Below are 24,036 nucleotides of genomic sequence, written 5' to 3'. Positions count from 1 at the left end.
TTTCATTCTTAAACACTATTCCAATACTGCTGAGGTGGGGAAAGCAGCAACATAGGGGACCACTATCCCTTCCCCTCCCCCGTGCGGTCTCACCTGTGCTGCTCACTACTCCAGCCCTGCCCACAGAGCCCAGGGACACAAATCTGCCTGGCAGGAGTGGAAGGGCAAGAGCATACAGGTTGGTGCGGTGGCTCCCCCAGGGGACTCCGGGGTGCTCTGGCAGCCACAGTAAATGCAGCCACTGGGGATAGGCTTGCCAGATGCTTTCACCAAAAATCCTGAACATGGCAGGAAAAAAACTTGGTTGAGAAAAAAACAATAAAAACCAAACCAAAACCCCAAAACCAAAAATGGGAGACCAAACTTGTTGAGAAAAAAAAAAAAAAAAGGAAGAACAAAAAAAAAGGTTACTGCACCTTTAAGAATTCCCACGCTCCTTGCTTCCCCCCGCCTCCCATGCCAGACACGGCAGGGGAACAGTGTCCCTGCCGGCCTTCCGTCCAAGAAAAACAGAAAATACCGGACATTTTACATGTCTGGTATTTTCTGGTTTTTTTTTTTACTGGACGGGGCCAGAAATAACGGACTGTCCGGGTGAAAACCGGATACCTGGCAACCATAACTGGGAAGGGGGTGAGTCTCCATAGGGACAGCTGGACTCTGGGTGGACAGGCACTGCGCTCCAGCTCCCCAAGAACCTGGTGGCAGCGGAGCTCCCAAGAGCCTGCTGCTGGCACATAAGTCAGGCTGGGAGCCACGCTCCTAGAGCCTGTCCTGAGGCTGCTGTCCTAAGCACCGTACCCTCCCCACTGCCTTGGGCTGTCACAGCTGCCATGTGGGATCTGCCAACTACTGTGCCATGTTTCTTGGGGTTGAAAGCCTTGTGGGGTGGGGGTGGAGGAAGGGCAGTAGGGGCTTGGTTTAAAATAGCAATTCCAAGGGGTGAGGGGAAGCAGTGAAATTGGGCTGCCTAGAGAAGTCAGGGAATCTTCTTCACTGGAGGTTTTTTGGATAGCCACGTCTCTGGGATGGCTTGGACACAAGAAATCCTGCATGTTGACAGGGGGTCAGACTGGGTGGTAATTGTGGTTCTTTCTGACCTTATGGTTCTGTGATTCCCTGATAAAAGGAGAGAAAGAGAGAGAGAGAGAGGAATACGTCACTGACTCAGGTCAGGCCTGTTCTACAGTGCTGTCCCTGACTCCCTACAGATACCATGCTTTAATCGGCTTGTTCTGCTTTCTAGGTTTCAGCTGCATTAGGAGAATCACCCCTCCTCCCATGCTTTGGCTGCAGCTGTATGAGAATTCCTGGCTCTCTAGTCTCCTACCTAGGGGTGGGCAACCTGTGGCCTGAGATAGTTTGTTCATCCTTGCTCACATGCAGGATTGCTAGATTCTGCTGGTTTCCAGCCACACAGGTTTTTTTTCCTACCGGCATTACTGAAGTGACACACATGAAAAACAAGGGCACTTGAAGTCACGTGCATGCTGTTTGTACACAACTTTGTCTCTTCTCTCTACTCAGCTCCCTGCCTGAGACCTGCAACACTGCACCCTTCTAAGAGCTCCTGCTTTCTACACATCCCTCAGTCAAGTCTCCAGCCAAGGCCTATGCCCCAGCATCACAGAAGCTCTATTTTCATCCTTCCCCAGTTCAGCTCCCTGCTGGGTCCTCAGAGTTCTCCTCCTGTCCCCCCCACTTCCTGTGCTCTCTGCTTCCCCATTCAGAGCCTTACTGATGATGCAGACTTATTCTTACTCTGCCTTGAAGAATAAAGTCCCCTAGCAACCAACCATTTGACAATGACATTAATTTGCTCCATGGCAGCCTTGTGCTCATTAGTGAGTTTCCACTGAATAACATGCTTTAATGTGCCTGCAAATGACAGACTCTACCTGATTCTGTCTGAGCCGAATGCAATTGCTCTGAAGTGGCTGAGGCAGAGAGGTAAACACATCCTGCAAAGCTGCAGGCGACAGGAGAGGAACATTGCCTTGGTTCAGCAATCTGCCCAGCTGTTTTCCTGAAACTTCCTAAAATGCAGGGACAGGTGAACAGGGCTCAGGACTAACACTATGGCTACATCTAGATTACATCCCTTTTCGGAAAAGAGATGCAAATTAGACGTATCACAATTGCTAATGAAGCGGGGATTTTCCGAAAGATCCCTTAAGGATCTTATCCCTTAAGGGATAAGGGATCTTTCGGAAAAGGCTTTATTTTCCGAAAGATCCACGTCTAGACTGGCGCTTTTTTCTGGCAAAGCTCCATGCCGAAAAAAAGTGGTAGCCATTTTTATGCTAATGAAGCAGGGGAGATTTAAATCCCCGCTTCATTAGCAATTGCGATATGTCTAATTTGTACCCCTTTTCCGAAAAAGGGATGCAATCTAGATGTAGCCATTATGTGAATACCTGAGTATTTGATGTGAGTGCAGATATGAAACACAGGGGAAATGAGAAGAAATTGTTTTAGCTTAACCCATAAAGAAATTATTTTCAAATTTTCTGTGAACTGAAATGTCAAAATTTCATTTCAATTTTGAGATTTAAAAAAATTCGAAGTTAAAAAAATAAAATGGAGGGAAATTCACAAACACACCATCTTTCTGAAATGAACAGTCATAATGTTTCATTTTAAAATGCTGAAACAAACGGGTCATGTCTGAACTATTTTTTTCAATCACAACCACTTGCTGCAAGCAGAATTCCATTATAGTTGTAGTCAACCTAAATCTTCATTTTTTTTTTGCAAAGGAAACAAATATTTTGCCTCAAACTCTTTGCCTTGCACCTCTCAGAACTGCTTCAGGGAGACCTCTTTTTCCTAGTCGCAGAAGCTCAGTGCAAGGGCTGGTGGGGAGGGACTCCTCTTTGTTGGTCCTTGCAGCTTCAGGGCTTGAGGAGAGATCTTTCTCCCCTGCTGCAGCCCTGAGCCCCTCCCTGCACTCAGTATGAAAATCCAAATTGGTAGTACTGGCTGATTGAAAGCTATGCAAGATGCTGGACAATAAGCAGCAATAGCACACAAATAGAAAAGTGGGGTTGCTCAATGCAAATTTTGGCCAGAGAGTATTAATGACCCCACCATTTTCAGGCAATTGAAAAGTCTGACAACAGCAAATACTTGAAGAACCCTAGGAAACCTTTGAGGCTTTCTTCGGACAACTGAGAGAAGTTTCCAGATTGCAGGCCCTGGTTCTCATGGGGGACTTTAATCACCCTGACATCTGTTGGGAGACTAATATGGCAGTACATAGGCAATCCAGGAAGTTTTTGGAGAGTGTTGGGGATAACTTCTTGGTACAAGTGCTGAAGGATCCGACCAGGGGCCATGCGCAGCTTGACCTTCTGCTCACAAACAGGAAGGAACTAATAGGGGAAGTAGCGGTGGGCGACAACCTGGGAAGCAGTGATCATGAGATGGTAGATTTCAGGATCCTGACCAAAGGAAGAAAAGAGAGTAGTAAAATACACACCTTGGACTTTAGAAAAGCAGATATTGACTCCTTCAGAGACCTCATGGGCAGAATCCCCTGGGATGCTAACACGAAGGGGAAAGGAGTCCAGTAGAGCTAGCAGTATTTTAAAAGAAGCCTTATTGAAGGCATAGAGAGAAACCATCCCCGATGCGTAGCAAGAGAAGCAAACATGGTAGGAGATCGGACTGGCTTACAGAGGAAATCCTTGGTGAACTTAGGTACAAAAAGGAAGCTTACAAAAAGTGGAAACTTGGACAGATGACTAGGGAGGGGTATAAATGTATAGCTTGAGAATGCCAGGGGGTTATCAGGAAGGTGAAAGCGCAATTGGAATTGTGACTGGCAATGGATGTGAAGGATAACAAGAAAGGTTTCTACAGGCATGTTAACAAGAAGAAGGTAATAAGAGAGGGTACGTCTACACTACAGCGCTAGTTCGAACTAACTTAGTTCGAATTAGTTAATTCGAACTAAGCTAGTTCGAACTAACGCATCTAGAACTAAAAACTAGTTCGAACTAGCGTTTTGCTAGTTCGAACTAGCAAGTCCACATTGAGTGGACTCTGAACAGGGCTTAAGGATGGCCGGAAGCAGTGCCGGCAGGGCATAAAAGGAGGACTTAGAGCTTGGAGATGCTGTCTCAGGCTAGCTGAGGGCTGCGCTTAAAGGGTCCCGACCCCCACCCCGGACACACAGTTCTAAGGGGTGCCCCGCTTGCAAAGAAGTTCTGGCTTGGAGTGCCCTGAGTGCCCACACTGGGCACATCACACCACTCGGCCATCAGCCCGGCTGCACTTGCCGCAGGCTGCCATCTGGGGAGAGGGAGTAATTGGGGGGCTGCAGGAGAGCTTCCACCCCCAGAAGCCCGCAGAGCCAGCCCAGTCCTCCCCATCGGGGGCTCGTACCCCATTCCTCCCTCACCTCCTTCCACTTACCCTTCCTTAGCCCCCCTTCTTATTGATGTACAAAATAAAGATAACGTTTCTTCCAACATTGACTCTGTCTTTATTGAAAAAAAACTGGGGGAGACTGGGAAAAGGAGGTGGGAGAGGGGAAGAGAAAGGCTGGGAGAAGGGAGGGCAACTAACATGATCAGGGGTTGGGAACAGGTCCCAGATGAAGAAAGGCTACAGAGACTGGGACTGTTCAGCTTAGAAAAGAGGAGACGGAGGGGGGACAGGATAGAGGTCTCTAAAAGCAGGGGTTGGGTGGAGAGGGTGCATTCAGAAAAGTTCTTCCTGAGTTCCCATAAAGAAGGACTAGAGGACACCAAAGGAAAGGAATGGGTAGCAGGCTTGAAACTAGTAAGAGAAAGTTGTTGTTCTTGACAAAGCAAATAGTTAACCTGTGGAACTCCTTGCTGCAGGAGGCTGTGAAGGCTAGAACTAGAACAGAGTTTAAAGGGAAGTGAGATCAAGTCATGGAGGTTGGGTCCATGGAGTCCTATTAGCCAGAGGGTAGGAGTGGTGTCCCTGCCCAAAGTTTGTGGAAGGCTGGAGAGGGATGGCACGAGACAAATGGCTTGGTCATTGTCTTCGGTCCATCCCCTCCAGGGTCCCTAGGGTTGGCCGCTGTTGGCAGACAGGCTACTGGGCTAGATGGACCTTTGGTCTGACCCAGTACGGCCATTGTAAGCTCAGGGCTCAGGGTCGGGGGTCTCAGTGGACCCCCTTGATTTTCATGCACACCTGGTCCTGGGTGGCCAGGCTGGCAGCTCTCCTGCCCTAGACGGCCACTTTCCTGTGCCTAGTGCGGAGATCGTGGACGAGGTCCACGATGTCCGCACTAGCCCAGGAAGGTGCCCGCCTCTTGCGGTCCAGGGCAAGCTCCCGGGAGCCGCCAGCCTGGTCCCGGCAAGAGGGGGTGGGCTGGGGGGCATCGGGTGGGTGGCTCTGTGCCGTGCCAGGTGCAGGGTCTGCTGGCTGGGTGCTGGCAGGCTTGCACCTGGCACGGGCACCGTAGCCAGCCCGTGCCCCTTTAAGGAGTCCGGGGCCGGGAGGGGGGCATAGAGTTTCCCTGGTGTTGGCCAGAGTGGCCACCAGGGAAACCTGGGGAGGGCTAGCCTCCCACTAGTTCGAACTAAAGGGCTACACAGCCCTTAGTTCGAACTAGCTAGTTCGAACTAGGCGTTAGTCCTCGTAAAATGAGGTTTACCTAGTTCGAACTAAGCGCTCCGCTAGTTCGATTCAAATTCGAACTAGCGGAGCGCTAGTGTAGCACCTATTAAAGTTAGTTCGAACTAACGTCCGTTAGTTCGAACTAACTTTGTAGTGTAGACATACCCAGAGGGTGTGGGGCCCTACTGGATGAAGGAGGTAACCTAGTGACAGATGATGTGGGGAAAGCTGAAGTACTCAATGCTTTGCCTATGTATTCACGGACAAGGTCAGCTCCCGGACTAATGCGCTAAGTGACGCAAGATGGGATGAAGATGGACAGCCCTTGGTGGGTAAAGAACAGGTTAGGAACTATTTAGAAAAGATAAATGTACGCACATCCATGGGTCCAGACTTAGTGCATCTGAGGGTACTGAGGGAGCTGGCAATGTCATTGAGGAGCCTTTGGCCATTATCTTTGAAAAGTCGTGGAGATTGGGAAAGATCCTGGATGATTGGAAAAAGGCAAATGTAGTGCCTGACCAATCTGATTAGCTTCTATGATGAGGTAACTGGCTCTGTGGACATAGGAAAGTCAGTGGATGTGATATACCTTGACTTTAGCAAGGCTTTTGATACGGTCTCCCACAATATACTTGCCAGCAAGTTAAGGGCATGTGGATTGGATAAATGGCCGGTAAGATAGACATAAAGCTGGCTAAAAGGCCGGGCCCAGCGGGTAGTGATCAATGGCTCAATGTCAGGATGGCGGATGGTTTCTAGCGGAATGCCCCCATGCGCAGCTTGACCTTCAATTCTAGGACCGGTTTTGTTCAATGTCTTTATGTGGATGATTCTAAGCTGGGAGAGAGGCAGAGTGCTGGAGGGTCCAGAGTGACCTAGACAAATTGGAGGATTGGGCCAAAAGAAATCTGATGATGTTCAACAAGGACAAGTGTAGAGTCCTGCACTTGGGACGGAAGAATCCCAAACATTGTTACAGGCTGGGGACTGAATGGCTAAGGAGCAGTTCTGCAGAAAAGGACCTGGGGGTTACAGTGGATGAGAAGCTGGATAGGAGTCAACAGTGTGCCCTTGTAGCCAAGAAGGCCAATAGCATATTAGGGTGCATTAGGAGGACCATTGCCAGCAGATCCAGATAAGTGATTATTCCCCTTTATTCGGCTCTGGTGAGGCCACGTCTGGGCTATGTCTAGACTGGCATGAATTTCCGAAAATGCTTTTAACGGAAAAGTTTTCCGTTAAAAGCTTTTTCGGAAGAGCACATCTAGATTGGCAGGACGCTTTTCTTAAAAGCACTTTTTGCAGAAAAGCATCCGTCGCCAATCTAGACGCGGTTTTTCGCAAAAAAGCCCTGATAGCCTTTTTCACGATCGGGGCTTTTTTTGCGGAAAACAGTACTGTGCTGTCTACACTGACCCTTTTGGGCAAAAGTCTTTCAGAAAAAGACTTTTGCCCAAACGGAAGCAGTATAGTTTTTCCGGAAAAGCACTGATAATTTTACATGAGATCTTCAGTCCTTTTCCGGAAATTCAAGTGGCCAGTGTAGACAGCTGGCAAGTTTTTCCGGAAAAGCTGTTGATTTTCCGGAAAACCTGCCAGTCTAGACACAGCCCTGGAGTATTGTGTCCAGTTCTGGGCCTCCCACTACAAAAAGGATGTGGATGCATTGGAGAGGGTCCAGCGGAGGCCAACCAAAATGATTAGGGGGCTGGAGCATATGACCTATGAGGAGCGGCTGAGGGGGTTGGGTCTGTTTAGTCTGCAGAAGAGAAGAGTGAGGGGGGATTTGATAGCAGCCTTCAACTTCCTGAAGTGAGGTTCCAAAGAGGATGGAGAAAGGCTGTTCTCAGTAGTGACAGATGGCAGAACAAGGAGCAATGGTCTCAAATTGCGGTGGGAGAGATCCAGGTTGGATTTTAGGAAAAACTATTTCACTAGGAGGGTGGTGAAGCACTGGAATGGGTTACCTAGGGAAGTAGTGGAGTCTCCATCCCTAGAGGCTTGACAAAGCCCTGGCCGGGTTGATTTAGTTGGGATTGGTCCTGCCTAGAGCAGGGGGCTGGACTTGATGACCTTCTGAGGTCTCTTCCAGCTCTATGGATCTATGATTCTGTGATTCTGTGTCTCTAAAAAACTCCTTTGCATAGAAAAGTCTGGCTCTGTGTCATTGAATAAACAAAAACTTGGCCATGTGGATTAACAGGTAACCCTTTTCTTCTGCTCCTCTCCTGACAGCTCTGCAAGATGACATGTACCATGAATGACACTGATGGCCCATTACATTTTGGTTGTGTGTTACTACTATGTATGATGCTGGCCTTTTTGCTTTCTCTAAATAAATTACCTCTCTAGTCAGGAGCTCTTGGACACAAGGGTTTCTTCTCCAGTAGCTTGCGCCTGTTTAAGTGGTCAAGATACCGAGGCTGAGGATCTCACAGACACGCCTGAGACTGACCTGGGAACCTGGGGCTGCTGAGTAAACCCCCACGAGTTCCAGAGGAACCAGTGTGCCGGCCGTTGTCCTTGTAGTCACACTGGCTGTTGCAGTGCTGAAGGAGTCTGCACTTGCCTGGGTGGCAGGGACTCTTGCTCCATGCCAACTTCCTGCCTGGAGACCAGGAATGGAAGGCTCATGACTGCCTCCGTCAGAGCATTAGAGGCTGCGAGCCTGCCAGTGTCTCTCCAAACATGGAACCCCAACATCAGTTGAGTAAAGGCAGATCTGTGATGGCTACCTGGTGACCTTTGCTTCTCATCCTCCCCTTGGCACTGGGGCGTGGAATGAGACCAAAAGCTGGAATGAGACTGGCAGGTTGAGGAATGTCAAGACTGTGAGGGCTGCTGGGATTGGTGCTGACAAGGCAACAACCAGGGCTGATATTCTGTGGAGTGGTCCCAGCAGTGGGGCCAAGGCTTTGGTGACACCGATTTTGCCTCTCAGTTTCTGTGCCAAGGGTCTTAGCAGGTCTGCGCCACCACATCAGCAGGCGCTTCCCTGGACTCTGCCTTCATTCCCTATCAGGAGACTGGAGGGGTATTCGCAATTCCTGCCTCTCTGAGTCTGAGACTTGATGGCTTTGCCTGGGGGGAGCACTGGTATTCTAGCCCATGAGGTGATGAGCAGTCTGTAGGGGAGACACTATCAAGGGGCCCAGTGCAGGTTTGTCTTGAGTCCAGGAAACCGTAGAATCATAGAACCATAGAGCTGGAAGAGACCTCAGAAGGTCATCAAGTCCAGCCCCCTGCTCTAGGCAGGACCAATCCCAACTAAATCAACCCAGCCAGGGCTTTGTCAAGCTGAGACTTAAACACCTCAAGGGACTCCAGTGCTTTACCACCCTCCTAGTGAAATAGTTTCTCCTAATATCCAACCTGGACCTCTCCCACCACAACTTGAGACCATTGCTCCTTGTTCTGCCATCTGTCACTACTGAGAACAGCCTCTCTCCATCCTCTTTGGAACCTCCCTTCAGGAAGTTGAAGGCTGCTATCAAATCCCCCCTCACTCTTCGCTTCTGCAGACTAAACAGATCCAACTCCCTCAGCCTCTCCTCATAAGTCATATGGTCCAACCTCCTATCGATGGTAGGCATCGGTGCCATTGGTCTTGTGCTGGTAACAGGGCATCTAGTAGCAATGGTGTCTCTAGATGCCAGAGGCCAATCAACACTGCCTGGTACTGACAAGTCAGGGTTGGCAAGGCAGGGCTACTCCACATGAGTTGAAACCCAAGTTCCTGATGGAGGTGATGAGCTATCCATCATACCTCTGGCTCTCCTCCTTGCTTCTCCTTCATCTTTCTGGATGGAGGAGAACAGCCCTTGATGGAAGCCTTCGCCTTTCTCATTGGAATCAGTGAAGGTGAGGGGCGCTGCCTGGACGATGCCATTCTGGTGCTCGAGGCTAAGGCAGGCACCTTCTCCCCTCCCGGGGATAGCACAAATTCCACGAGAAGTGCCCCCAAACAAATTTGGCATTTATCACTAACAAGTAACAACAGGACTGACAGCCATTGCAGGCCCTGAGCAAGGTGTGTGGGCCGGCTCCACACCCCTGGAAGGGGAGAGGCTTGGGGTGGAAGAGGTGGGACCTCAGCACGCCCTCCTTCAGCCCTCAGAACCACATGGAACAACTCAAAGGGGCTGGGATGCTGGCCTCCACTGTTGCCACACTAGTAGCAACAGCAGCTGGACACCCTGGCTCCTTAGAATCACCAGGCTCCAGGGCAGGCCTGGGCAAAATATCCTCTGTGGGCCAGCCCACCAAGCCACCAGCTCCAGTGTGGACTCCCTGCCTGCCCCTTGCAATCTGCAGAGAAATATGGCCATTGTGGGGCTGTTTGAACAGCTGTGAGCTTAGGGGAGTGGGAAGGGTTTCTGTGTGATGCTCCTGCCCCCCGCACAATCCCATTGGCCCTAGCACCCTTTCCTCCTCCCCTCAGGGTTGTTGCTTTTCAGAAACCATATAGTCCCTGCAGTCAGTGTGGGGTCAGGACTGGGAGGGAATCTGCTTGGGAAGGCTGCTGGCTGGGAGTCAAGCAGGTAAGTCTCCCAGCCAGCACCTGCCTCTAGTACCCCAACCCTTTGCCCCACATATCCCCTCCCAGATTCTGCACCCCAATCTCCTGTCTCGGGTCACAGCCCTCTCCTGTCCTAGGTCACAGCCCAAATCTCTGCCCCCCCCTGCACCCCACATAACCCAAAACCTTTGCCCCCTCCTGTACCCATATCCCCTCCCAGATCCTGCATCCCAATCCCCTGCTTCAGGTCACAACCCAAACCCCTGCACCCCAGTCCTCTGCCCCAAGTCACAACCCCCTCCTGCCCTAGGTCACAGCCCAAACCCCTCCACCTCCTCCTACACGCTAGTCCCCTTCTCCAGGTAACAATCCCCTTTTGCCCAAGGTCACAACCCAAAACTTTGCACCCTAGTCCCCAACACATGTCACAATGCCTCCTTCACCAAACTCCCTCATACCCTCTCCTACACTCCAATCCCTTATTGCAAGCTCCCTTCTGCATCCATCCCAGATTAATATGGAAGAATGTGGCCCTTGACCACTTTCCAAATTCTTGAAGTGCCCCCCCATCAAAAATTACTGCCCACCCCGCTCAAGATCAACTGCCCCGTTGCCATTCCCCCACCCCATTAGTGGGCCTGTCACTAATGTGCTCCTTGATGAGACACTGCAAACAACTATCATGTGGGTTGCTAATATGCAGAGAGTTCATGCCCAACTCATGAAGTTTGAAGCCTGGGAATCAGGGCATGCCCCATTCCTAGGCAAAGTCCTATCCAGGACAACACAATGAACAAAAACTCTAACTAAACTAACTGCTACTGAGGCTAACCTATTGGAGAACTATCTGCAAGAGCTGCTAAACAGAGAAGAGCTAGCAAAGAACAGTCAAAGTTCACAGTGCTGATGCACCATCACTGGTGGCAAGAAGGAAATGAGGGTGGTGGGGAGTGTGCAGTGCCCCTTATAGCATTATGGCGACACCACTCCAGGGTCACCAGGGACACTCCCTGCGGAGGGAAAAACTTCCTGCACCAGTGTACGAGGCGAGCATGCATACCTAAAGTGGACTAGACATGAGTAATCACTTGAAAAAGATTTACTTGCAAAGATAGGTCAAACCTAAATCCAGCTAAAGCGTATCTACAGTTCTAACTTGAGTAATGCAGCCAATTATCCCTTTTTTGTTTTATTGGTACTTGTGGCCTGGGGTGGTGTAAAGGTGGATTGTTCAATAAATAGCCCAACAGACTCACCCCAATTAATTGGATTGTTCACTTATACTGATATTCCTTCCAATTAAACATAAGTGAGGTTGAGTGATGGGATAGACAGAGGAGGGAGCACATCAAACACATGTTAATGTACTAAAAGCAGTGAGAATATAGAATCTGCACATCTGATGGTAATAATAATGAAAAAACACAACTTCTAATATTTCTTTCTTAAATCTGAGAGAACCTTCTAGTGATTGGAGAGCATTAAAATGTACATTATCTTAGAATTTATGTATAAAGTTATAAGTGTCTAACAAGTCACCCAAGCTGAATATTTACTGGTAAAACTAATTTCACAATGCTACATGATTCCAAAGCACATGAGACTTGTACAAGGGTAAAGCACAGGAATAGTACTTACACAAGCAGTAAATGAGACCTGGTGGGCCCCATTGAGACATCATGTTCAGCCTCTGCCCTTGTATTCCTAGCAACACTCCCCTACTTTCATTACCCATCTACCACAGAGGATGGGCTAAGAAAAAAGGAGGAGCCAACAATTTGTATTTAGCGGGGAGGGAGAGGAGGCGAGTGAGTTTTCTGAGTAATAAAATATCATTGGATCCATAGAACCAGAGTTAGTGATGAGAAAGACCTATGGTGTCATCTGGTCCCAACTCCGACTAGTGTAGGTTTATCCACAAATGTCCCATGCCATTGGGCACTCACCCTTTCCTCTGAGCAACTGTTTCTCAATTTAATAGACTTCTCTGTGAGGAAATTCTTCTTGACAGTCAACTCTAAATTGTCCTCTTCATTCCAGCCCTATAAGTCCCTTTTCCTTACTGTAGTGGCAGAATATATTTTGTTATGATCACTAGCTCGCTGACTCTGGTTGCTGCGGGGTGATAAGTTCTGCTAAGTTTCATGTCAATGACCCTTGAGACATGTGCTGTCCCCTCTTCTTGCTGTGTCTGATGGGATTGTGTCTAGTGGGGCCAGGCCTTTGGAAGCAATAATGGAGAGATCAGGCTCCATTTCCCAAAACTCTGTAAGGGTATGTTTACACTATAGACAAGGTGTACCAGTAGTTCGAATTAGAGATCCTAATTCGAACTACCTACTCCATGCCGCGTGTAGCCGCGGGCACGGAGTTCGGACTAAGGGACATTTAAAAATGGCGGCGCCCGGGAAGATGCAAATGAAGCCCGGGATATTTAAATCCCGGGCTTCATTTGCAACTTCGAATGCCTACATTAGCCACCCTAGTTCGAACTAGGGGGCTAGTGTAGACAAACCCTTAGAGTCTAGCAGGGTGATGGGGAAATGTGCACATAGTGTAACCTAGTAAAGCTTCATATAGACTGTAAGGAGACTGGGGAGGAGAAAAGTGTTAAGCAGACAGATGGGGGAAGAGGTTGGAAAACTTTCCCCAACCTAATCACGGGATAAATTTGCGCACATGTTCCTCTCAGCGCTTTCCTTTTGGGAGCAAGGGGTCTCAGTCTGGTTCAGTACCACAAAAGCCATCTTCACAGCTGCCTCTCTTGCTGAATAAACACTGAGAAGAAACGATCCCCTTTCTGCTGGAGCTGGTCCATCCGGGTCAGGGCTGAGTTTGATGGGTTGGAGTAGTCTACTTTTACCTTGTCTATGTACATAAACGTAAATGTGTCTGCAGGAGAAGGTTAACAAGGCAGGACTGGTGTTCTGTAAACAGTCCTAGGAACTGCAGTCTGCAGTGATATTGAACCGACTGTGAAGACAGTACCGGTCTGTTCCTCTGTTCTGTAAGTCTTATTTGATGAATGCTAAACAGCCTCACCAATGTGGTGGGTTGTACTGGGAAAACATGCAGCTGGCAGCCATCCACATGTCCTAGTTGTTCTCTGAGGTTCTTTTGGAGGATTGTAATCACTAGACTGCCATTCAAGAGATTGCTCGACTCCTTCCATTCCTAATATGATGGGTTAAGTCAGCAGCATGACCTTTGCACTATTCTCCATACAAGGAGTTTGATGGCGTATGTGGTGCAGTAATAGTTTGGATGAAGGTTATACCAATATCTCAAGCAGATACCCCTTCAAAGACAGTGGAGCTGAAAACAATCCCTGGAAGACTGTGCAGCTGAGGCTGAAAGCAGGATGCCAATATTTTATTCTGAACTCAGTGTAAGGTTTCCAAAGTTCATTGCCAACAGAGTCCTTAACCCTGGGAAGGTTACACTTTTAATAGTCACTGGGCATGGTGCTACAGACATGATTTATAGTTTCATTGTAATTTCACAGCCCCGATCATATCTGATGATTCTTCAGTTTCCTTGGAATAAGACAGAGAATAACCTGGATGTCTGTGTCCACCTGAAATGTATTCTGACCTATCTAGCCAAGATTTAGGAAAGACAGGGGACTGGACTAGATGGCCTCTTGAGATCCCTTCCAGTCCTATGATTCTATGAAAAGCACATGCTACTTCAGTATTGAGTTTGTTTGCATAGATCTGATAGGGATATTCCATGGAAGGCACCAGCGGTGTGTGCTGCAAATCAGGTTCTTCCTGTGCAGCGCCCTCAGCTGAGTTTGCCTAGCAAGGAATCTGATGAGAGGAAAGTCCTTTCACTTTTAAAATCTGATCCAAAGTAACAGAGATTGAAGAATCCCAAAGAAGCACCTATTGTATGATGTTTGAGCACTAATATGGGTCTATAATTACACTTCAATTGAAGGAGTCCTGCTGTATAGAAAAAAGTGGGGGAAGGAGAGGAGGAAGCAAGACTGGAGAGAGAATGAAACTAAAATCTGGTGAGTAAGGACAGAGAACCCAATCCACCCATAAATTTGCCTGGATTCAGGTGGAAAAAACCACCACCACAAAATGACAGAAGCGTTGGTAGTGTCTTAATGTCCTTACCTTTCATCCTTTCCCTATTGCTTTACTCTTAGGGTGTGTCTAGACTACATGCCTCCTTCGACGGAGGCATGTAGATTAGCCAGATCGGAAGAGGGAAATGAAGCCGCGATTAAAATAATCGCGGCTTCATTTAAATTTAAATGGCTGCCCCGATCTGCCGATCAGCTGTTTGTCGGCAGATCGGGGGAGTCTGGACGCGATGCCCCGACAAAGAAGCCTTTCTTCATCGACACAGGTAAGCCTCGTGAAACCAGGTTTACCTGTGTCGATGAAGAAAGGCTTCTTTGTCGGGGCATCGCGTCCAGACTCCCCCGATCTGCCGACAAACAGCTGATCGGCAGATCGGGGCAGCCATTTAAATTTAAATGAAGCCGCGATTATTTTAATCGCAGCTTCATTTCCCTCTTCCGATCTGGCTAATCTACATGCCTCCGTCGAAGGAGGCATGTAGTCTAGACACACCCTTAATGGGAGAAGCTGTCTGTGATGCCAGAGACCTCTTACAGAGCATCAACTGTTTCTCTAATATTCCCCTTGCAATCATAGCTTTCCTCTCAGTATATGTGTGAGACCCTCCAAAAAGACAGGCTGATTTTATAGACTTAAAATAAAGCAAACCGAAACTTGCTGGAAAGTAGCTGTAGAAACCTAAATTTCTTCTGCCAGCATTAATGGAGAAGAGGCATTGCAATACACATCGGCTGTGTCTAGACTGGCAAGTTTTTCCGCAAAATCATCTGCTTTTGCGGAAAAACTTGCCAGCTGTCTACACTGGCCGCTTGAATTTCCGCAAAAGCACTGACGATCTCATGTAAGATTGTCAGTGCTTTTGCGGAAATACTATGCTGCTCCCATTCAGGCAAAAGTCTTTTTCCAAAAAACTTTTGCGCAAAAGGGCCAGTGTAGACAGCAGAGATTTGTTTTCTGCAAAAAAGCCCCGATGGCGAAAATGGCGACCGGGGCTTTTTTGCGGAAAAGCGCATCTAGATTGGCCACGGATGCTTTTCCGCAAAAGCACTTTTTGCCAATCTAGATGCGCTTTTCTGAAAATCATGCCAGTCTAGACGTAGCCATCATGTTTAGGGCAGTACAAGATAGTAAAGTCTGTGAGTACTAGGATGGACTTAACCATAAGAAAATTTAAGGTGAAAAAAACCAAGGCTAGTGTCTCTCTCTTTTCTGTGCTATTCATTAGATTGTTGATTAGTCTCCCAAGGGAAGTAGTATGAGCCTGAGTTTATGACATTTAAAACTGTACTGGACAGAATGTTAGAGGATGTGATATAGGGAACAATTTTGCATTGGCCAGTAGGTAACATGATGAGTTTGTTGCTTTTCTAGTTTCTTAGATGCTAGGGAGGATGCTAATGTAGATGGTAAGAGATTTCACGGTACACATAGAAACAAAACAGGAGACAATCATAGCATCCTGGTCAATGTTCATTCAGTTAATAAAAGAAAGAATAATGCCAACAGTTACCTCTGAAGGGCTGATGAGCACATAATAGTGTAGAGATGCAAAAAATGATAGCACCTTAGGAATCTCTAAATTAGACAGATAGCTTGGGATTGTCCCAAAGTAACCAGCATTGGAGTGGGAGGTTTGCTAATGGGAACAATGTTAGGCCAACATGGGTGCTTTTGAAAAGCCCTCTCATACATATGCTATGATATATTGCACAAACACAGAATTCAATGTGTTGAGAAGTGCCTTGGACTAGCCCAGCATATGAAACATATTTCTGTATGTAAACTCTGTTTCTGCTATATAGATGCCAGATACACGTTTAAAACAAAGAAGGCCTAAACCAAAAGACAGGCTCTGCCTCTGTCTCCATAGAGGTGTAGACAACATCACTGCATCCAAACATCTGCAAACTTTGGGGAAGTTCAGATTCTGATGTGATCTGGAGTCATTTCTTCTCTTTATTAAAAGGAAATAATTTCTGTATCGCTGGTGCTTTAAAAATATTATTAGCTACTTTAAAAAGCAAAACCAAAAAGGTGTTCAAGGGTTAAATGAAAAATATGCCATTAAAAGAGATTCATTGGGTATTCATAAGCACCTATGGAACTGTCACTGGTGTTACCATTTGGCACAATGTACCAAGGTGCAGAGGAGTATTGGAAATGTTACAGTGCCCTTGTCCTATGACAGGATCTCTGGCTATGGTGACTAAACTATCAGCAACTCCTAAGTGGCAGCAGATCTGAAAAGGCAAAAGACTTCATTGGATTAGATATTTATGCTAAAGATAATGTTGAATTCATAGAACCTACTCCGCAGCCACAACACAATCCCCAGGCATTATTATGAGAGAGAGAGGCAGATTTTATCTGCATAGAGCAGCTGCAGATGAGACAAATGAATTAACAGCGTGAAGATCTTTACAGTTACTTTAGTTAACTGGTGACTGATGGGCATGAGCACACCTTGCTGACTCTGATCTAGATTCTCCAACTTTTAGTCAAGTGAGCAGTTCCATTGTCTTCCTGCATGTCAGAGTTGCAGAATCAGTCCTTAATTCTTCTGTTCCCTCCAAGCCTTAGTTTCGTCTTCTCTCTGTTTTAGTGTATGTGTGTGTGTTGGAGATTTTCAAAGCACTTCATCCCAGCTCTGGGATGAGGCCAAAAATGTGGAGCTCTAGGATGGAGCTACTGCATGCAAGGGTCTTAGTCTGGGGCCCTGGGCTGCAGTGGCTAAAGCCAGTTTCCTAATCTAGCCCTGGCTGTTGGTCCACAGGTAGATTGCAGAGCATGCTGGTCGTGTGGTGTAGGCTACTCCTCCTTAATTCCAGTTGCTAAATAGCATTAAAAGAAGATTGAAAACACAGGAGTACTTTCCTATTGTTACATTTCTATGGAGGATGCATAGATAGCTATAGATAGTTATGTGCGGATATACAGGTATAGATAAACACCAAAGTTTCAGCCAGAACAGCCTTAATAAGGGAATCATGAAAATGTGTGTTGGAAAAAATGGCTGTTTTATTACTAGAGTCAATAAAACATAGATTAAATGTGATTATCTAGACAAATACTTAGAACTGGCATAATGTTTGGCTCATGAGCTATTTATAGTCAGGTCATCCAGTTCAGTCCCCTGTACTTAGTTAGTAATACAAAATAATTGCATCTTGAATCGAGGATGCTATGCCATGACATCACAACATTTGCACGATCTCATCTAGACATGGGCAAGCTCCTGATGACACAGCATCATCATACCGTAATGCAACATAGTGAGATCAGCTGCAACTTTGGTGTAAAGTTCTGATCTCAGGCTTTATCACAGAAGCCAAACAACCCAAATGGCGTCACTGGTTACATTCCAAAGGGAGGCTGTTTTAATAGCAATCTCAGGTAGAAGCAGACAGATTTAGTGTGGAATGGAGAGCAATTAAAACTGGGTCCAAGCCAAAACACTCTGGAGAAATTCATATCTGGATGTAGATCCAGATTAGAAGTTTGTTGGTGACTCTCCTATCTTGTAATGAAGGGAACCCAATCACTTGTGATCATTGTGAAAACTTAGATATGGTTCCTCACTGTGTACCTTGAGCTCACTGTTAACAATAAACTAATACAAGGAAACCAGCAGCACTATAACAGCAAAGAGTTCTCCTATTTACTATAATCTGTCTGTCTCTGAAGTTCTGGGATGCTTCTCACCAAAATGAGCTGTTGGGGAAATGGAAATTGACTCAACTATGTTGTGCTACAAATTGCCCTATTAACTAGGTAAACGACCTGTCCTATTATCTATCAGACAGAGGAAAAGTCAATTATCCTCACAAACAGATCCACTAGATCAGTGTATGGAGCAACCTACTTTGAGATATTCCTCTTACAGCATCCAGATCAAGCTCTGGGAAGAACTATTCAGGGAAAAGATCTGATGAGTCAGAATTAGATTGGTATCAGGGTTCTGTGTGGTATTTTAGCTTTTAGGAACCTGGAACACAACACTCATCCCAATCTTCAAACAGCACCTTTAATGGTATCATTGCCATGAAATAGCTGAGCATCTTAAAGGACACTTCAGACCAAGGTTTAATGAGCCCAAAAGCAGCGTGTCCCTGTCCCCCCTTTTGGGTATAATAATCTACAGAACGGGATACTCACTATTGGGCAGAGTCATTAAGTTGATATTCCCGGGACCGGTTGAAGCATTCCTGGATTCCAGAATCTGCCCAGAGTCTCATCATAGCTGACAGCAGCTCTGGAGAGAAGGGCTCTGTGTCTTCCATTCGGCTTACTACATCACATACCATCTTAGCATCAGCCTAGAGAGGAAAGAAGCAACAGGTCACACATGATGCTCAGATGTATTCAGGAACTGGGAGAATTGCCCTCTCCTTCTGGAGACTCCTAAATAGTTCAGAGAGTACTCAGCTAATAGTCCACATGCTTCAGAAGGATGTTTCAGGATGCACAGCAGAGTCATCCACTAGAGGAGCTAGAAATAAAGCCAACTGAGGAAGTGTCAAAGTGATGGTGAGGAAGTGATGATCTTCTAGTACACATTTGCACAATCCACACTATACAAAGTTATGGTAGGGAACTATGTCCAATTAAAAAGTGAACCAATATGTGTAATTTATGTAAACTGCATGGGCAATACAAATAACCCAGATACATGCATATGTAACTGAACTGTAAGTTACTACTAAAGTGAGGTTTGAGGTGAGACAAATTCTGTTGGTTTAGTCATGTGAAGTAAAAAAATAAAAAAGCATCTGAAGTAAAAAAAGCATCTTTGTGTATGACAGGCTAATTCAGCCCTAGTAAACTGTTTCAGATTTGTCTACTTTTGTTTCCTATTCCCCGTGATTTCACATCAACATATGATGACATTATTGATAATTTATAATAATAAGTACACATTGTATATGTACAAGATATTACACAATTCTGATGAAAATAGATCTCCTATCATGATGTTGCATGATGACCACTAACAAGAGGTGACAAGAGGTGAATGAGCTAGAATGGGGGAGGGGGAAAATTACTTTAAGATGTTCTCTTACAACTCTATGTTCTGGCGCTGACTTTTCAAGGCTTTTTGTGATGTGTACTCTAAGATTTTCCTTCCTCTTCTTACCTTATTAATAGGCCTAGTAGATTTTTTAAAAAGAATTTTGATAGATAATACTGATTATTTTTAAACTTTTCCCAATTTTCATCAATTTAAATAGTCACAGTTGTGCAAAAATGTGTATTAAGCTGCCTCTCAATTTTCCTCAATTTGAATTTTCACAGTTGTGTGAAATGATGTGGGGTGTCAGACAAAAGATGGGGGGTCAGACAAGAATCATGTAATGACTGTCAACAATGAGATTCAAAGGGTTACAGCTTCCTCACTGTTAAAACACAAATAGTCAATATCGTATACCAAAACATACAAAGCAAATAGCCTTAAACTGAGTTCTCAAGAAGCATTTTTCTTACTTTATCTGTACATTTAGATGCTCATCAATGGAAATATTTTTCATCAGTTTCTGTGTATAGTGAAACAGACATTTATCTACATTCACCAGTACAAATTGAAGCATTCCAAGAATACTTTCGAATTAGCCTATTTGCTGAGCTCTTATGTTCTCCTCCTACCTGTCCCATCCCCTATACAGGTGGCAAGGTAGGGCTTTGGAACAAGCATTCGCATATTTCAATGGTGGCTCTGGGTCGTACAGCTGACGTGTCATTCCGCTGGCACAGCAGATTGGCAACCACTTGCTCTAAGTGCAGTCAGGCACTTACATCAGCTTGGGTGCCATGCATGACGCTGCTGTTCTCGTCTCTGAAGTTGTCCAAAGAAGCATACCTTGCTCTGTAAACCCACCCCTGTTACCATGCCCCTGTCTGACCTCACTGCCAGCTGGACAGTCCCTAAAGCTGCTGGCCAACATCTACCCAGAGTGCCCTGAAGCTCACTGTCAAACTTCATCAGCTGCCTGCTTACAGTTCACTAATTGCCATCGATAACCTCATCCCCCTGAAGGAGGAAGACTGACAGGGAACGTTCTTAGCTGCACGAAAAGGCTATGACAAGAGGACTGACCAGCCTAAAGATTGGCACGAGCATATTAGAGCTTTTCCTTGCTAGGTCACCTGTTCAGATCCCAACCTAGGGCAGTAGTGACTGAAAGTCATAGCTCACTAATAGCAGTTTGGGGGCTGAAATCTAGTCCTCAGTCAACACTATCCCAAAACATCCACCCAGATTGACAGCCTCTGCAGACATGCAAGAGCATGGAGGTGGAAGCTCTATGATCTGGGGAGATGGTAGATCGGGGTGGGCAAAAGGGCCTCTACGGGCCGGATCCGGCCCACCAAAGGGGTTGATCTGGCCCATGGAGGTCCTGCCATTCCCTTGCCCCAGGCCAATCAGGGCCTAGGGACAGAGGAGAGTGTGGCACTTAGCATCAACTCTGGAAGTTGATTCTAAGCACTGTGCACCAAAGGGCAGGGAGCAAGAGACTTCCCCTGCCCCCAGGCAAATCAGGCTTGACCAATCAGCTTCTCAGCACAAAGTGTCCTGCTGCCTTGCCCCTGGCCTGCAAGGAGTGTGTGGTGCTTAGAAGCTGTGGGGCTGCTCAGCTGGCAGATGACTGTAAGCACAGCACTCCCTTGCAGGTGGGGGCAGACTTTGCATACTCCCTCTGCCCCCAGGCCCTGATTAACCTGGAGGTAGGGGAAACTCGCGAAGTATCTCACCACTAGGGGCCTAGAGCAGTGGTCTCCAACCTTTTTACACCTAAGATCACTTTTTAAATGTCAGGGTAAGCTAAGATCTACCCCTATCTCTTCCCCAAGACCCCACCTTGGGGGCCAGGGTAGGGTTCAGGTGGGTGTCTGGCTAGGAGGCAGGAGCAGAGTGCTGGTGGTGTCTGGCCAGGGTGTTGGTGGGGGCTGGAACTGGGGGCAGGGTGTTGATGGGGCCCTAGGCAGGGGGCAGGGTACTCGTGGGGGTGTGGGCAAGGGGGACAGGGTACTTGTGGGGGTCTGTGTTTGGGGAGGGGACAGGGACAGCTCAGCCACAGCTGTGCACCAGGTCCGGGTCTCAGGAAACACATGCGCTGCTCCACCCTCTCCCCAAACAGCCGGCGCACTTCCTGAAAAGCCAGGTCTGTTGTGCAACGAGGGACTTCCTTCCCCCTGCTGTCAACTGCTCAGAAAGCGTACACTATCGTGGGGAGCGGAGGAAGAGTGCACACACTTTCTGAGAAGTTGGAGCTGGCACGGTCCTGGGACTCCTACTCCTCCCTCCCCACCCATGCGCAGGAAGGCAGCAGGGGGAAGGAAGTCCCCGGCGGTGCAACAGACCCAGCTTTTCAGGAAGTACACCTGCTGTTTGGGGGGGGGAGGAGCAGCCCTTTAGATGCCTCTTTAGATGCTGGGTCTGGAGTACAGCTGCAGGACTTCCCTTCCACGTCACAGAAGCTGGTGCTACCTCCATTTTTGCAGGAGGTAGCACCAGTGTGGGCTCTTCCTTGGGGTGAGGGGAATGACGGGGGGGCTGGGTAGCCTCACGATTGACTGGTCATGCCCCCCCGATTGACAGGTTGGTGACCATAGGCCTAGAGGGAGCCTTCAGCTGTTCAGAACAGCTGGCATTCCTCTCTGGGGGGGAGGGCAGTGGCAAAGACTTCACGCGCACCGCCTGCCCCAGCCAGAACAGGGTCTGTGGGCAGGGTAGCACGGAAATGTCCTGGTCTCACCCCTTCTGCCTGCGGCCTCACCTGGCAGCCTGGGGCCACATGGCCTCTGGGGGGGTTGCCCCAGCCCCTGAGCCCCTCTTGGGATGTCCCTGTTTGTGGATGATTCTAAGCTGGGAGAGAGGCAGAGTGCTGGAGGGTCCAGAGTGACCTGGACAAATTGGAGGATTGGGCCAAAAGAAATCTGATGATGTTCAACAAGGACAAGTGCAGAGCTTTGCACTAAGGACAGAAGAATCCCTTTAATTGCTACAGGCTGGGAACCGACTGGCTAAGCAGCAGTTCTGCAGAAAAGGACCTGGGGATCACAGTAGACGAGAAGCTAAATATGAGTCAACAGTGCGCCCTTTTAGCCAAGAATGCTACCAGCATATTGGGCTGCATTAGGAAGAGCCCTGCCTGCAGATTCTTATGCCTAACCCATCAGACCCTATGCTGTCACAACCGTAGAGGGAATGGTGGACACTAATGTCATGGATGAGCAATCATGAGGGATTTTCAGCCACTTTCTGGTTTCATTTACACGGTGCAAATCTGGAGTCCCTGCATTCACTTCAATACAAGGGTTTTCTCTCACTGGAGTAGCCTACATTTAGAATGTGGAACCTGGAATTTCAACTCCTCATTGCAGAAGTGTGACTAGTTACTATGTTCTCCTATGGCATCAGTCCAACTGCCCAGAAAGTTTTTCTTAAGGTTTTGGCAGCCAAAGCAATTTTCGGCAAGTAGGAAATGTCGTCTGCATGTGGACAATTCCAGATGAACGAATGCATTTTGAGTGTAATTCACCCTTCTGCAAAGAACCAGAACAGGCCTTACACAACATTCAAAATAAGGCTTACGTGGGATTTAAATAGTTACTAGGCTTTGTGCTGGCCCTCTACACGTTTGGAGAACTGTAAATGGGTCACATTGCAGTCCACTGTGCTGAGAACAACATGCAGCAGCTGAAGGCTATTTTGGAAGGTTTGCTCTTGGTGACTGGGTTTCTGAATGTTAATACACTGCCACACAAACAGCTGCAGATCCAGCTAGTTCCACACAGTACTGCTTAAAAAGCTGTTCACTAGAGTTATGTGATTCATTTCTTGATGGGGTCTCTGGCCTTGGTAAAGTTGCTGAGTAACCATCACTTGTAATGTCTTGCCTCAAGTACTTAAACTGGCCCATGGGAGAGAGTCCAGTGCATCAGCTGCGCAGTATTTGGTTATTCCCGACACAGCTGTTGCATTAGCTGAGCTTCGGATAGGAGCATCCAAAGCAGCTGGCAGGAAAGAACAACAGGAGAAGGCATTGACAAGGTGAGCCAAGTTGCTAAGAGAATGGCAAGACTATTGCAGAGAAGTGTGGGGAGGCCTAGAGCAGCTTGGCTACTAGTAGAGGCAACCCCACATCTTCAGCTGGGGTAAATTGTCATAGCCCCATTGAAGTTTATGGAATACCAACAATTTACAACAAGAAGAGGATTTGGTATTTGGACTTTACAATGCAATTCAAAGAGGAAAGCAAGCTGAAACTGATCAGCAGCGGCTGAATCAGGACTCCTGGGGCAGAGCAGCTGGGGTGCTGCCGGGTTGGTCCAGTAGCGCCAAGGACCAGTGCTGCGGGACCAACCGGCAGCGCCCCACCTGCTCTACCACAGGCCCCGGGCTTTGCTCCAGGTCTCCCTGGTCTGATGGGGGGGGGGGCACTAGCTGTGTCCCCCCCAGCAGACCAGGGAGACGCTGAGCAAAGCGGCAGAGGACCTGGGCTGGACCCGCGGCGCTTCCAGATCAGCGCCATGAGTCTGGCCCCCGGGTCCTCCGCCGCTTTGCTCCCCGTCTCCCTGGTCTGCTGGCTCCCCCAGCAGATCAGGGAGACAGGGAGCAGCTTTTCTCGCCCCGGAGGAGGCGGGCGGCGGGACCAGGCGTCCCGCCGCTCCAGTCCTCCGTGGCGAGAAAATCCCCGTTCGTAACTGCGGATCCGACATAAGTCGGATCCGCGTAACTCAGGGACTGCCTGTACCAATGTGGATGCAGAGGGTTAGAGAGAGCACTCAATTAGCCAAGGGTGTAGTGCTGCCAACAGA

General features: G+C 47.7%; 1 protein-coding gene across 2 annotated transcripts in view; it reads right to left on the bottom strand.

The window, feature by feature from the left end:
• Nucleotides 1–24,036, bottom strand: part of GNAO1 (G protein subunit alpha o1) — a 357,537-nt gene that overhangs the window by 84,050 nt on the left and 249,451 nt on the right. For both annotated transcript variants that reach the window (XM_075940405.2, XM_075940404.2), the window contains exon 4: nucleotides 18,376–18,536. In XM_075940405.2, the coding sequence (XP_075796520.1) occupies nucleotides 18,376–18,536 (161 nt within the window). The remainder of the gene's footprint in view (nucleotides 1–18,375; nucleotides 18,537–24,036) is intronic.

The sequence above is a fragment of the Pelodiscus sinensis genome, chromosome 12 (genome assembly GCF_052426305.1).
Source record: "Pelodiscus sinensis isolate ZL-2025 chromosome 12, ASM5242630v1, whole genome shotgun sequence".
In the NCBI taxonomy this organism is placed as follows: domain Eukaryota; kingdom Metazoa; phylum Chordata; order Testudines; family Trionychidae; genus Pelodiscus; species Pelodiscus sinensis.
This window is presented reverse-complemented; position numbering and strand designations above follow the sequence as displayed.